General features: G+C 35.9%; 1 protein-coding gene across 1 annotated transcript; it reads left to right on the plus strand.

Moving 5' to 3' along the window:
- The first annotated feature begins 2,530 nt into the window (after positions 1-2,530).
- On the plus strand, positions 2,531-6,746 carry LOC133806058 (ATP-dependent 6-phosphofructokinase 5, chloroplastic). The gene is made up of 13 exons (XM_062244195.1): positions 2,531-2,955; positions 3,077-3,167; positions 3,291-3,364; positions 3,844-3,955; positions 4,116-4,211; positions 4,344-4,445; positions 4,529-4,603; positions 5,044-5,184; positions 5,318-5,434; positions 5,507-5,611; positions 5,829-5,909; positions 6,037-6,165; positions 6,249-6,746. The coding sequence occupies exons 1-13, from the start codon at positions 2,666-2,668 to the stop codon at positions 6,414-6,416; spliced, it is 1,581 nt and encodes a 526-aa protein (XP_062100179.1). The 5' UTR covers positions 2,531-2,665; the 3' UTR covers positions 6,417-6,746.
- The last annotated feature ends 8,572 nt before the right edge of the window (positions 6,747-15,318 follow it).

Consider the following 15,318-nt stretch of genomic DNA (forward strand, 5'->3'; position numbering starts at 1 on the left):
CTTCATTATAATACAATATAATATGACATAATACGGTGCTATCATTAAGTCATTTTACAACAATTAGATCACTTGTTGAATAAAAGATAGTATAACTTCATGTTTAAGTGAATTTTAGAAAATAAAACAATTTTTAGTTAAGAAATTTTGAAAGGCCATAAGAGATTTTGTGTTGGATTCACTTGAGTGTTTGCTTTAAGATTAGTGAGTATAATTATGAATATTTATGGTCCGAAAATTTTAAGTTGTAAAATACTAAAGAATAAATCTACAACTTTATAAAGTAATCAATGTTTTTTTTTTGGTAAAAAACTAAAGAAAAATATTTAACTTTATTAGGTACTCAAAATTTAACAAATTTTAATTGTTAAATGCTAGAGAATAAATTTATTGCTTGATTACATACTCAAAATTTTAAAATTTTGAATAATTAAATGCTAAAAACTAAATTTTTAATTTTATTTCTTCAAAAATGAAAATAAAAAATTGTTAAATACTAAAAAAAAAAAAATCTATAAAAAAACTCTATATACATAATATAATGATTCTAACTAACATAATGAAAGCGAGAATACCAAATAAGAAACATGAGTAATATGTGCACATAATTTTTAGACTCAAATATTACACATACTTGGTAGCATATATTTTTAGCCAATCATGTTTAGTTTAGATAGGTCCGAATAAATTAAAATGACTTACCACATAGGTGTATGTAATGTTGGGTGTAAAAAAATGTGTGCACATATTTTTACTCTGTTTTAAAAGCATTATAATTGAAAAGAAAAATTAGCATCAATACTCCTAAAAATTGTGCATGAATTCTCATTTTAGTCCCTAAGCTTTTTTCTGAGCAATCAAATCCTTAGATTTGTTAAATGATAGCATTTAGAACCTTCCTTCAATTATCATTTATAATTAATGAAGACAAAACAAATTAAAATTACCTTTAAATTTAAAATACAATTAACATATAATAATTAATTTAAAAATATTTAAAATAATGAAAAACTGAAAAGTAATAATTTCTCTTTCTTCTGATGAATCGTTGTAGCAACACGAGTCGATAGAATGGCAAAAGACTTCAACTGGGAAGCTCTTTTGACCTCTATTTCTCTCTTGTGCACACACATATATATATATAATAATAATACATTTTTATTTGAATTTTAGAGAGAGTGGTCAGAAGAGCTTTCCTGCAAAAGTCTTCTGTTATTACGCAAGTTTGTGGTGCTGTAACGTAACAGTTTTTCAAAAGGAAGAAGAAGAGAGAGAAATTATTGCTTTTTAATTTTTAATTATTTTAAATATTCTTAAATTAATTATTCTATGTTAATTGTATTCTAAATTAAAAGACAACTGTGACTTGTTTTTTTTATGTTAAAATTAAATTGAAGGAAGGAATTAACTGCCATCATTTAACAAACTCGATGATTTGACTGCTCCAAAAAAAAAATTAGGGACTAAAATGAGAATTCATAAATAATTCAGGGGTATTGGTGCTAAAAATCCTTAAAAAATTACTCCGGAAAAAAAATCAGAAGAATCATGCGCTAAAAAAAAGTTATACTTAAAAAAATAAAAAATAAAAACAAAATCTCTTCACGTGCTATAGACTATTATGTATCTTCTTGTCAATTTATGAAGATAGAAAACTCAGAAAAGGGTCAACGGAGTAGTTTTAATTTTCAAATTTCTTGTCATCAAACAAAAAAAATCTTTAAATGCATTTTTTGTCTTTTTGAATAATAATATTAATGAGATGTTCTACGTTAATTACGGATGTCAATCAGTATCTGCGCACATGATTAAATATTTTTTTTAATTACTCAAAAAAATAGTTTTTAAATAGTCATAAACTTTTATTTGAATTTAAATTTTACTAAAGGAAAATTTTGTGATAAAGAAAAAGAAAGTTAAAAGATCATTTTTTTTTTTAATAAAAGATAACATTTCTTAAAATTTTAAAACAATGAATCTTTTCTTTTTAAAATATATAATTTTTTAAGAAAAAATATCTTTTCAAATACTATATATTTTTTATATTAATAATAATTCTTAATTATAAAATTACATTAGATTAATTTTTTTTTGAAAAAAAGGAAAGATTCTCTCAATTTTATGATTATCTAGATGTATTTCTTTTTTTTTTTTTGTTTCCTTTTAAAATACGAGTTTGAAGATATGCTTAGAGATTTTTGTTCTTAATACATAATATAATCCTAAAAGATTAAAATGTTAAAAAAATTATATATCACTTTCTGTATGATTATTATTTGAGTTGAGAACCTATTTGAATCCAATGGAATATTCTTTTTTTATAAATATATATATTTTTGGAAAAATATAAAGCATATTTGGTCAAGTTTTCTATTTAAATTTAAATATTTAGATATTTTTTAAAATAAGATAAAAAGCCGGCAACGACAATAATGAAGACTAATTCGATTAGGAAAAGGAAACAGAACACTATACTCCTACTTGAAAAAGATCACTATCTCTGTCTATAAATATTGAAAAACAAAGTCAGCACTTTCAATATTGTACGGTCCCGACTCACCAAAGCCTATTTTTCTTCTTCTTCTACTACCTTTCCTTCTCTTCGATCAAAAACTCACCATTCTTAACATTCTCTCTGCTTTTGTGACCTCGTGATCTCCGTTCCATGGACACTCTCTCGCATTCGATCATCGCCCCAAAATTCACCATCTCCCACTATGGACTCTCCTCTACCAAACCTCTAACCTTGAGGTCGAATTCCACGGCTAGAACCGCCGCCTTCCGGAGCCGCGTATACGCCGGCGTCAAGATCCAAAGCCCGCCGATCGATTTCAGTGATCCTGATTGGAAATCTAAGTTTCAATCCGATTTCGAGAAACGCTTTAATCTCCCTCACATCACTGATACCTTCCCAGATGCTGAATCCATTCCATCCACTTTTTGCCTCAAGATGAGGTCTATAATTCTCAATCCCAAATTATGTTTTGAATATTAAGTAATTTATAATCACTTTTTTGAAAAAAAATTATTTCGAAAAATTGAATTTGATTTTTTTTCTTTTCCCTTTTTAATGCAGGACGCCTGTAACGGAGGAATTTAGAGGAGGGTATCCTTCGGATGAGGAGTGGCATGGATATATAAATAATAATGATCGTGTACTCCTTAAGGTGAATTATTGCTGACTTATTTCAAAGATTTCTTATCTGAGTCATAACCAGTTACCATAATCCATGTCCTAATTTGCCTTTTTGCTTTATTTGTTTGTATATTCTGTTGTTGTTTTTTTCCAGACAATTTACTACTCTTCTCCTACCTCTGCTGGAGCTGAATGCATTGATCCTGATTGTACTTGGGTGGAACAATGGTGAGTCTTTTTTCACTCTCTTATCATATTGATGTTCTAAATTTCTTGGATTGAGCCGCTGAAGGTAATGTGTTTGAAGCTCTTTTGTCGTTCTCTAGAACTTCAAAAGAACAGATTTTTGTGTTGAAGGCATATTGCATGGTTGAATCTTGAACCATAACACTTTTCCACTTATTAAAGGAGCATACACCAGAAAATACAGCAATGTGTTTGAAGCTGTTTTATTGTTTTTTCTAGAACATAAAAAATAACAGATTTTTGTTTGTTGAAGGCATAATGCATGGTTGAATCTTGTACCATAAGATTTTTCCCCTTGTAAAAGGAGCATACTCTATGAAATATTGCACTTCGAAATTTAACCCCATTTAACTTCTTTTAATTCCTTAACACATATATCGTTGTGTTTGTTTTGTATGTAATGTTAAAACTATTTGACAACTATATCATTTATTGATGGATGTAGTACTTAATTATTGCAGGGTTCACCGTGCTGGGCCTAGGGAAAAAATATACTTCAAACCAGAAGAAGTGAAAGCAGCGATTGTCACATGTGGAGGCCTCTGCCCTGGTCTTAACGATGTAATCAGACAGGTCGGTTCCATCAGGCAGTAACTAAAAATGAAATAAATAGATCTCCGTGTATATTGTAGCTATAGAAAATACTGATAAGTCTTAACATACATGTGATTTGAAATCAGAAAAAAGTTATTTACGAGAGCCTATATAACAATTCATTATATATCTGCTGCAGATTGTGATTACACTTGAAATATATGGAGTTAAGAAGATTGTGGGTATTCCATATGGTTATCGTGGATTTTCCGACAAAGAATTAGCCGAAATGCCTGTAAGTTCCTGTTTCTGTCTTTCAGATATGCATATAATTTGTTAATGAAGTTTCATTCCCAAAAAGAAAGTGCCAAACTTCTTTAGGTGTGTACGTTAACATATATTTGTACTGTTGGATTGTGATTTTCAGCTAACCCGAAAAGTGGTCCAAAATGTTCACCTATCTGGTGGAAGCTTGTTAGGAGTTTCACGTGGAGGACCAGGCATAAGTGAAATTGTGGACAGCATGGAGGTTTGTTGTTTCCGTTTCTTTAGAGTTATAATTTTGAGGACATATGATTCCTGACCTGACAACATTTATTAATTTGATATCAGGAAAGAGGAATCAACATGCTTTTTGTGCTGGGTGGGAATGGAACTCATGCTGGGGCAAATGTAATTCACAAAGAGGTTGTTATGCGTGTATCTGTTTACATTCCTGTGTTTCTTATCTCATAATCTGGCATGCATTCAACTAAGGTCGCTTTTGAACAGATTACTTAAAGCAGAAATCTTTTGGGATATAAATTGCTTTGGTACAAGTTATTCTAAATTTGTAGATGTAAAGTGCTGTCTCAAGAATTAAAAGTTGATGCATTCCTGATGACTTGAATTCATTCTGCTTTTAGTTTAGGATTCATCACCATGTTTATATGTTCATGTTTTTGTAGAAATTAGAAAGCACTTTACTGCCATATAGATGACTGTGCCACTAGAATCATCTTATTGGATATGTTTAACTACTTTTACTTGATTGCTGCATTTGTAAGCTGTTTCCCTTTATCTAGCCTCGACCTTGCCTGCCATTTCTATGTAGGTCTCATGTCCTACTTTTCTTATTTTCATTTCAGTGCTGTAGAAGAGGGGTAAAGGTGGCTGTTGTTGGGGTCCCCAAAACTATAGACAATGATATTTTGCTGATGGACAAAACTTTTGGGTTTGACACTGCTGTTGAGGAAGCACAACGAGCCATTAATTCAGCTTACATTGAGGTACAAATTTTCATTATATTTTGTGATTTGTTCATTCTCATTTTGGTTGCTCAAGTTTCGTGCATTATAATATCATTGTTAAAGAACTCAGCGGGAAAAACAGTCTTTGTTAACTTCTCAATCCTTATTACAGGCACATAGTGCATACCATGGTATAGGAATTGTAAAGTTGATGGGTCGTAGCAGTGGATTTATTGCTATGCATGCATCCCTGGCTAGTGGACAAATCGATATATGCTTGATACCAGAGGTATTTGTGCGACTTACTAATTGGTTAGTTATTTTTGAGATTCTGTACTGATACTGGTTTTATACATTTAAGGTACCTTTCCATTTACATGGTCCTCATGGTGTTTTGCGGCATCTGAAATATCTCATTGAGACAAAAGGATCAGCAGTGGTCTGTGTTGCTGAGGGAGCAGGGCAGGTTAGTCATAGTATAACAAAAGTTTTTCACTGGTTGAAACATGATCAACTGATTGGAACCAGTATATTTTTTTCCTTCTGGATCTAAATATAATGAAACCCCTCCAAAAACAAAATGCCAGCCATATGTTGAGATTCAACTAGCTAAAAAGAAAAAACAAATTGATGTTTATCTTTCTAAGGTTCTAAGTTAGGTATGTTACTTGTTTTCCGTGCAGGATTTTCTCAAGCAAACTAACGCTAAAGATGCATCTGGAAATGCTGTTCTTGGAGATATTGGTGTACATCTTCAGCAAGAGGTACCTCTAATTTATTTTGCCAGTTATTTAATACTAGATTTTCTGATAAAATAGTTATTCTCTTCATATCTATTTTGGTTCTCTTGTCTCAGTTGGTGTATTTATTTTGATTGCAATCTTTTGTCAGACGAAGAAGTATTTCAAAGAAATTGGTATTCCAGCCGATGTGAAGTACATTGATCCCACGTACATGATTCGTGCATGTCGTGCCAATGCATCGGATGGGATTTTATGCACCGTGCTAGGACAAAATGCTGTGAGCCTCTCTCTCTCTTACACACACACAGAGACGACCTTATTGTTGATCCTTGACCAAAATGAGTTCATGTTAATTTGCAGGTTCATGGGGCATTTGCTGGATACAGTGGCATCACTGTAGGGATATGCAACACTCACTATGTCTACCTTCCCATTCCAGAAGTCATATCTTATCCAAGGCTAGTAGACCGCAACAGTAGAATGTGGCACCGTTGTTTGACCTCCACAGGTCAGCCTGATTTTGAATAAGCCATAACACCATTACTGTGTTAGAGACGAGGTTAAGATAAATAAGGTCTCCAGTTTAGAATAAACTGTCGAAGAAAGTAGTCATTTCGAAGGGTTTTTTTGGTTAGTCATTTGCTTCATCAACCCGGAGGAGGAGGAAATAATACAAAGAGGATTAATTTAGTCCACATTTAATAATTTATCAAATGTATAGGCTATTATTGCTCCAGAGTTCTTTAGAATTTATTTTGATTATTAAACTCCAGAGAAGTCACCAAGCTGTATGTGCTTGGTTCATATTTTTTTGTACAACCATATTTTTATCAAATGAATTACCATTTTTTTCTTGAAGATTTGCTTTTGCTGTGGTGGTTTTCTATTTGCCTAGTGTTGAATTACTTATCCAGGAAAAAAAATCATATTTATCAGGGCATGGAATTGCAGTTTGAGTTGGAAATATTAATTTGGTTTATTTATGAAGTAATGAGATAAAAATTATGTTTTGCTTAAATTTACAATCCTATAAATATGTTAAAAATTGTTTCAAATTATCATCATATTGTCTAATTTGATTAAAATTGATTCCTTAGACATGAGTAATGATATGTGCGCCCAAACACAGTGGTGTGTCTCAATTTTAATAAATGTGATTGGCTAGACTAAACTGTCATATTAATGTGTAATGATTGAGTTCAACATATCATTACTCTTTTGACATATTAATCGCTAGTAGTACTAGTGATTTTACCTAAAACTCAAGTTTAACTTTTACACTAGTACAGTAATTTTAACACTATTTATTCTTGGAAGATTTACACTCACACATGCTATCTTGTAATTATTTACTAATTTAAGATGCATATTTGAATATACCCACATTATAATATATATTAACTGAAATAACAAACATTCAAGTTTTATGTTTTTAATACAATTTCTTACCATTTTGAGATATTCATTCTAGTTTTTAGTCCATTTTTCTACTAATTAGTTTTTAGTGAGTCTTTTTTTACTAATTAGTATCTAAAGGATAGAGTATTCTCTTTTTAGTCTACTTTCTACTCTTTTGGTATATCTCAATTTTCAGAAACTAGTAATGTTTTTTTTTGGTATATCAAATAGCATTTAAAACATATCATTGACTGATTTATGTATATTTTCTATTATGTTATGCTTTTTAGTATTTTTTTTAAATGAACTCTTGTTGTTCCTCGAATTGATTTTACTTTATGTTTATTGTTCTACTAATTGGTATCCAAAAATTGAACCAGAGAAAATGAAAAAAAAAAACGCCATAAACATCATCAACTACGTATTAGTATCTAATAAAACAATTGCACAGGCCACTATTGATGAGTATCAAATCAATATAATTGCGTCGACTACTAATAAGTATAAATCTTCATCTTTTTCCACCAATATATTATATTTTGTTAGGTGAGGTAGTAAATCTTGATGAGTATCGAAAAGAAGTATGTAATAAATTAATGATTTGATTAATAAAGTTATTTAAGGAAAGTTGTTATAGTTAAGAGTAATTTGATAAAAAATATATTATTTTATTAAATTAAATACAATCAAGTTATATATAATAATAATTAATATGTTTGGGTATATTATTTTATCTCAAACAAATTTGTTATTATGTATAACCTGCCATTTTTTTCTCAAATTCACTGTACTAAAAAAATAAGTATAACAATATCTTTTATTAAGAATAAAAAATGCTTTTTTTTTTTTCTTTTCTAAGGAGAATGAATAAAGGATAAAAAAAGTAAATAATTTAAAACTATATAAAATGGTATTGCACAATATATAGTAATATTGTTTTACATGGAACAATGCAAATATGAGAATTCGACTAGAGAATGTTTTAGAACAATTTTTATGCTATTTGTTTTCCAAAATATTTGGATGAAGACGTGGCATGTTAAATAGACACATGAGCGGCATGTGGTTATTATTAATGAAGGCCTAGTTGACCGACGATCAGAGTGTTAAGGATAACTTAAGTTGCTCGATAGGAGCGAGGAATATACTGAGCAACAGGAAAAGAATGGGTGCAGAGGCATACGACCAGAGTTGCTCGTGGGATCGAGACAAACGCTCAGAAACGGTTATAAGTTAGATATTTCAGAGATATTTACTAATTTAAATGTAAATATCACTATTTATGTTATTATGTTGTTATGTTTGTAACGTCATTTGAACATGGCCTATAGGCCCGTACATCTATGAGCCTATAAATAAGACTCATAGGATTCATTTAGGACACACGCAATACTTTGCCCTCAAAGAGAAATAGTGATTTTATACACAACATTTGTATCTATTTTTAGAGCTTGTGAAACTCAATGAACTCTTGTTCGCTGATCGTAGGTTTTTGAATTCTTTTACATCAATAAAACACTAAGTGGACGTAGGTCATTACCAATTCTTGGGGCCGAGCCACTATAAAATCCTGGTGTCATTTACATTCTTGAATTCAGTTCTCTAATTCTTATCATTTTTTGTGACTCTGTGTCGTTGACGAAATCAATGGTCAACATTTTGGTGCTTTAGTTGAGAGCTAAACTCAAGAATACCAAGAAAACAATGGCTAAGAATACTAGAAGAATGGGTCAAGCTGGACAGACGTCGGAAAATGTACCAAATCCACCTCCTCCACTAGGCATAGCGGAGGATGAGCCACATGTGGAATTGAAGAGGAGGAGATGGACGCTGGAGCCTTACAAACAACTCTGGGAGTGTTGCAAGATGAGTTAGCTACCCTAAAAGCTAACCAAGAGAACGTGGTTGAAACGATGGTGATGCAACATATGGAGATCGACCAACAACGTCGAGAACTGAATGAGAGACAGACAGATATGGATCATCGGCAAAGAGACGCAACAGCGACTTTAGAGACGGCTATTCAGTTGGCTCGAGGATAGCCATGTGCACCAACCTCTTAGCCAGACTTACCACCAAATCCTCATCCTCCTCAAAATCTGCCATCAGAGCACCACCAGTATCCTCCAAATCCACAAGACCCGAGGAGTCCACTGTGTTCAGAACAACATCCAGCTGCCCAACAGGAAAGGTAGCCACAAAATCCTGCTAGAAATACCGAGCAACGTCAACACTCTCATGCTGGTCAAGGTAATACACAGTAGCACAGACAGAACAGGGACGAGCAGTGTCCCAGAACCACTAGACGTCTCATGACAGACGAGCAAAACCTTCCTGGCAGGGGACAGGGTCCCTCAGGAAGCAGGAGGCAAACAGACTTGGTTCTACGATCCGAGATCCCCCACGACAGAGCAGTGTCCACGGACCCAATGACCAACGCAGACCTCCTCCTGTTTACCGAGACGGGCTAGGGAGAAGAGAGGGGGACAGTGGATACAGTAGGTCGCGTACTCACAGGTCGCAAGACAGAGACAACCATAATTACAACGAAGGGGACTCTAGTTATAATAAGAGAAATGTTGGTCGACAACAGGAGCAAAGATACGGGCAGCAAAACCCTCCTCCATTGGACAACCAACTAACAAGCTAGAACGTTAGGGGGTAGCCCAGACAACCCAACCTCTTTGACCAACTAGGTGCAAGCGAGTAGAAACGGAGGGATGAGGACCTAAGGGACATACTCAATGACCGAAGGGAAAGGCACGATGAGCATGTCCCACCTGCTACGGTCGCTCCTTCCCCTGCTATACCAGTTGTTGTTCAGGCTTAGATAGATGCCCTGAATCAGGCTATCCAACAGCTAGTCGAGAATAAAACTTCCCATATTGATTATGATCGGAGAAAGGGCACCCCGATCATCAACAAAATTGCTATGGCAGAGATTCCAAGCAAATTCAAAATGCCAGTACTGCCCAACTTCTTTGTAAGAGAAGACCCAGTATCTCACGTGAATAAGTTTGAGATACAAATGGATATACAAAAGGTGTCTGAAGACGCTCGATGCAAGATCTTTCCTGCTACTTTATCTGACGCTGCCCAGGAGTGGTACTTCAAATTTCCACCAACCATCATAATTTCATGGGAGATGTTCGTCAAGGAATTCTATGGACAATTTTATGCTGGTCGGATACATCCGACATAGGCCAATCAGCTAGTCGATATCAGACAGAAGGAAGGAAAGCCTCTCTAGTAATACATCCAGAGGTTTATGCGGGCAGCTGCTCAGGCCAAATCAATTGGAGACGAGGGAAAGATGATGGGCATCACCACTGGGGTGCAATGCCAATCTCCCCTTTGGAGTAGCCTAAGGAAAACTGGAGTCAAAAGTACTCAAGAATTTTTTGGATCGAGCAGACAAATATATCAAGCTAGAGGAAGCTATCTTCAATGAAGGAAAGTCTCCCAAGGCCGACCAGGGCAAAAAACAAGAGTCGACCAAGGCTGCTAGTGGGTCTAGAAAACCCAATGGCAATAACGACAAAAATAATATCATGAATGGAGGGAAAAGGGCAAACAGTGAGCATATGATGTCTGATAACAAGCGCCCTAAGAAAAACAGATGCGAGTCGAGGTTCATTAACTACATGGCCCTGGTTAACAGCAGAGCAGAAGTGTATCAGGCCAATCACACTACATTCCCTTTCAGGAGACCAGCCCCGATTAGAAAAGACATATCCAAGCGAGACACAACCAAGTTTCGTCATTCCGCAACGACTATGACCATGATACCAACAAATGTAACTAGTTGAAGGATGAAATCGAGTTCCTCATATGACAGGGACATCTAAGAAGATATGCGCGGGTAGGGGAAACCCTCAGCAAGGGGCTAATGGAGACAACAAGCAGGCACATGTACACCAATGCTCGACTCTGTTGCAGCCAGCCCCAGACGCTAGTACTTTGATGACTATCTGTGAGGGACCGCATTTATCTGGTGACAGTGGTAAGGAAAGGGAGAGGTATGCCAGGACCCTATGTCACGAACATGACATAGAAATGTTAAATGTCGAGGAGAGAACTCCTAAAAAATCTCGAACGGTGGAAGAAAGTATAACTTTCTCTGAGCTAGACACACAACATGTCTGATTCCCCCACTCAGATCCCTTGGTCGTGGATGTTCAAATTGCCAACATGATGGTAAAAAGAGTGTTGGTAGATACTGGAAGCTCAATGAACATTCTATATAAACCTTCACTGGAAAGAATGAAACTGTCAATGCAAGATTTGGAACCATGCAACCAAACCATCTACAATTTCTTTGGTGAGGGATTAGTGCCAACATGGTCGATCAGACTCCCGGTCATGGCAGGAACGACACCCGCGAATAGGTCACTACTCACTACTTTTATAGTAGCTGATTGTTCATTTGTGTATAATGCAATGATTGGAAGACCCATCCTGGTAGATCTACGAGTAGAAACTTTAGTCTAGAATCTAGCCATGTAGTGTCCAAAAGATGTAGGAGTTGGGTGAGTGTTTGGAAACCAACGAGAGACCAGAGAGTTTTATAACTCCCCTATCACAAAAGTGAGAAAGTGCGGATCGGGGAGCAGAGCAGAAAAAAGGTTGCTAGTGGTAAATGAGTCACATGCCCAATCAGGTGAACAAGTCACCAAATATGGTGTTTACCAAAGTGAGGATAGAGACTTAGATCCTTGCTTTGGGAATTTTGAGTAAGGTATTGGACCTATAGAGGACCTCGAGGAGGTCCAGCTAGAAGAAAAAGATCCGACCAGAGTTGTGAAAGTCGGTCTTAGAGACAACAATCAATGAAAAGCTGGTAGAGTTTTTTTAGGAAAAACCAGGAGGTCTTTGCCTGGTTGTATAAAGACATGGTTGGAATCGACCCAGTAGTTATCAATCATGTCCTAAACATAGACAAAAACTACCCACTAGTACAACAAAAAAGAAAGTTGCTCGACAAAGACAGGCCTAAAGCCTTAAAATAGGATGTCGAGAAGCTAAAGGAAAATGGATTCATTAGGGTAGTGTTTTATCCATCTCGGGTCTCTAATCCCGTACTAGTCCCAAAACCGAATGGTAAATGGAGGACTTGCGTGGATTTCACAGACCTTAATAAAGCTTGCCCGAAAGATTGTTTCCCTCTTCCAAGGATCGACCAGTTGGTCGATGCTACATCGGGGCATGAAATCTTATCATTCATGGAAGCATTCTCCGGTTATAATCAAATCAGTATGCATCCACTTGATGAGGAACATACCAGCTTTGGAACAGACATAGGGCTTTACTGTTACAAAGTCATGCCCTTCGGTTTGAAAAATGCTAGTGCAACCTACCAACGACTATTAAACCACATGTTACCAGATCAGCAATAACATGGAAGTTTACGTTGATGACATGTTGGTCAAGTTGAAAAAGGTTGGTGAGCACGTCAAGGACCTACAGGAATGCTTCAAAATCTTGAATAAATATCAAATGAAGCTTAATCCCTTTAAGTGTTCTTTCGGGGTCGGATCAGGAAATTTTTTGGGATTCATAGTGAACTTGCGAGGAATCGAGGCCAATCCCAAAAAAATTCGACCGCTGATCGAGATGCAGTCACCAGCCAAAATTAAAGTTGTACAAAGCCTAATAGAAAGAAATGCGACTCTGAGTAGATTTATATCCAAGACCACATGACACAACCGCCCATTCTGTCCAAGCTAGTCGAAGGAGAAACTTTGTACATCTACCTAGCAATAACTGAGTATGCTGCCAGTGCTGTTTTAATCAGGGAAGAAGACAACATTCAAAAGGAAGTATATTATATAAGTAAAAGGCTAGTGGGAGCAGAGTTACGCTATCCATCTATGGAGAAATATGCTTACTGCTTAATATTGGCATCAAGAAAAATGAGACCCTACTTTCATGCTCACCCCATAGAAGTTTTTACCGACCAGCCACTACGGCAAGTCTTGCAAAAACAAGAAGTCGCTGGTCGACTATTAAATTGGCAGTTGAGCGGGCAATTCGAAATTTCTTATGCACCACGAGCAGCCATAAAGGGACAAGCCTTAGCGAACTTTGTAGCTGAATTCACTGGACTCCTAACCAGCGAGACGACTATAGAGCCTGAAGCCCCAAACAAAGCTCCCGCCTGGAGAATGTTCGTGGGCAGATCATCAAATGAGCATAACTCGGGGGCAAGATTGATTCTAATAACCCCTAAAGGGCATTAGTTTCACTGCGCAATAAGATTTAACTTTAATGCCTCCAACAATGAAGTCGAATACGAAGCATTTCTCACAGGTTTGAGGCTAGCCAAAGATGTGAACGTAAAGCCACTAGAGATATACAACGACTCTTAGCTAGTTGTTAATCAAATCATCAGTGAATATCAGGTTAGGGGTCTTAAGATGGTTGCATATCTAAACAAGGAAAAAGACTTGCTAGCACAGTTTGAAAAGTAAACTTTATAGCAAGCACCTCACCACCAGAACTCCAATGTCGATGCCTTAGCCAAACTAGCACGCGCCAAAGACGCCGACACATTGAGTATAGTACCGGTCGAACGCTTGTCAGCTCCTAGCATTCAAATAGAAGAATCCTCCCTAGTAATACAAGTATCCAACACTTGGATGACTTCCATCATCCAATATCTTGAATAGGGATTGTTACCTACTGATAGAAATAAGGCGAGAACACTACAAAGGAAATCAACTCAATTTGAATTGCTCAATGGAGTCTTGTATTGACAAGGATATTCTATGCCCTTATTAAGATGTATTTCCAAGGAAAAAGCTAAGGAAATTATGCTAGAAGTACATGAAAGGTTCTGTGGAGATCATGCTGGGGGGCAAAGTTTGTCAAAAAATATTCTTCAGCAAGGGTATTTCTGGCCTACTATGATCGAGGATTCTTGGGAGTTTGTTAAGAAATGTGATAAATGCAAAAGATTCTCCAAGATACCTCGAGCAGCCCCAAATGAGCTTAAATAGATGCAAAGCCCATGGACATTTGTAGTTTGGGGAATAGATCTGATCAAATTTTTTCCTACAGGAAACAGGAATGTCAAGTTCACAGTAGTTGCTATAGACTACTTTACGAAGTGGGCAGAAGTTGAGCCGCTCGCGACAATCACAACCAAGAAAGTGCTGGATTTTGTTGTCAAAAACATTGTATGCCGATATGGATTTCCAAAAAAGATCATATCAGATAATGGCACACAATTTGACAGCAACCTGTTTACTGATTTCTTCGAATGACATGGCATAACAAAGTTCTTTTCATTAGTCGCCCATCCACAAGTGAATGGACAAGTAGAAGCTGTAAATGTAACGCCTTGGTTACCCCAGAACAGTTACGGTGAACGGTGAACCAGAAATTTGACTCATTGCCTAAGTCCTTTGGTTAAAAACGCGTTCTAAGTGTTATTAACAGGTTAAGGTGAAAACCAACAAAAAGGAAAGGATATGTTTTATTGATACACAAAACTGTTCATGGGCCCACAAGAACATTTACAAGTTATTTACAACTAAAAAAGGTCATTACTGTTCCAAAATTTCAAACCCCGCCGACCTAAGCGACAAAAATAGGGTAAACCCCCTAGTTCTTCTGAGAACTCCTTGGCCGTGGTGGTCAAGCAGCCGCATATGTACACATCACCACCTAAGCTCTCCACTCACGGCTGGGTGAACTTTTCTTTTCCTTTACCTACACCACATAGCACCCATGAGCCAAAGCCCAGCAAGAAAACACAGTATTATATGTAAACATCATCAAATGATTATCATTATAATCACACAGAGCTCATAGCTTTCAAACAAATGAGTGAATATCACTTGAGGTTTTGGTAAACCATACTGAGTGACTAACAAGCAAGTCACTAATTCAAATGGAAGAGTGGTTGCTGGGTAAGCCACTAGCCTTCAACAGGTTCTGGTAAACCATACTGAGTGACTGACAAGCAGGTCACTAATTCAAATGGAAGAGTGGCTGTTGGGTAAGCCACTAGCCTTCAAGCGCTTATAAT

This window comes from Humulus lupulus, chromosome 1 (assembly GCF_963169125.1).
Source record: "Humulus lupulus chromosome 1, drHumLupu1.1, whole genome shotgun sequence".
Taxonomy (NCBI): domain Eukaryota; kingdom Viridiplantae; phylum Streptophyta; class Magnoliopsida; order Rosales; family Cannabaceae; genus Humulus; species Humulus lupulus.

What these genes read in the sequence shown, in the direction of transcription:
- LOC133806058 (XM_062244195.1), top strand. Translation starts at nt 2,666, where the DNA reads ATGGACACTCTCTCGCATTCGATCATCGCCCCAAAATTCACCATCTCC. An exon ending in TTGCTGAGGGAGCAGGGCAG is followed by an intron (nt 5,612 to 5,828) that starts GTTAGTCATAGT and finishes TTTTCCGTGCAG; the next exon opens with GATTTTCTCAAGCAAACTAA. An exon ending in GTGTACATCTTCAGCAAGAG is followed by an intron (nt 5,910 to 6,036) that starts GTACCTCTAATT and finishes ATCTTTTGTCAG; the next exon opens with ACGAAGAAGTATTTCAAAGA.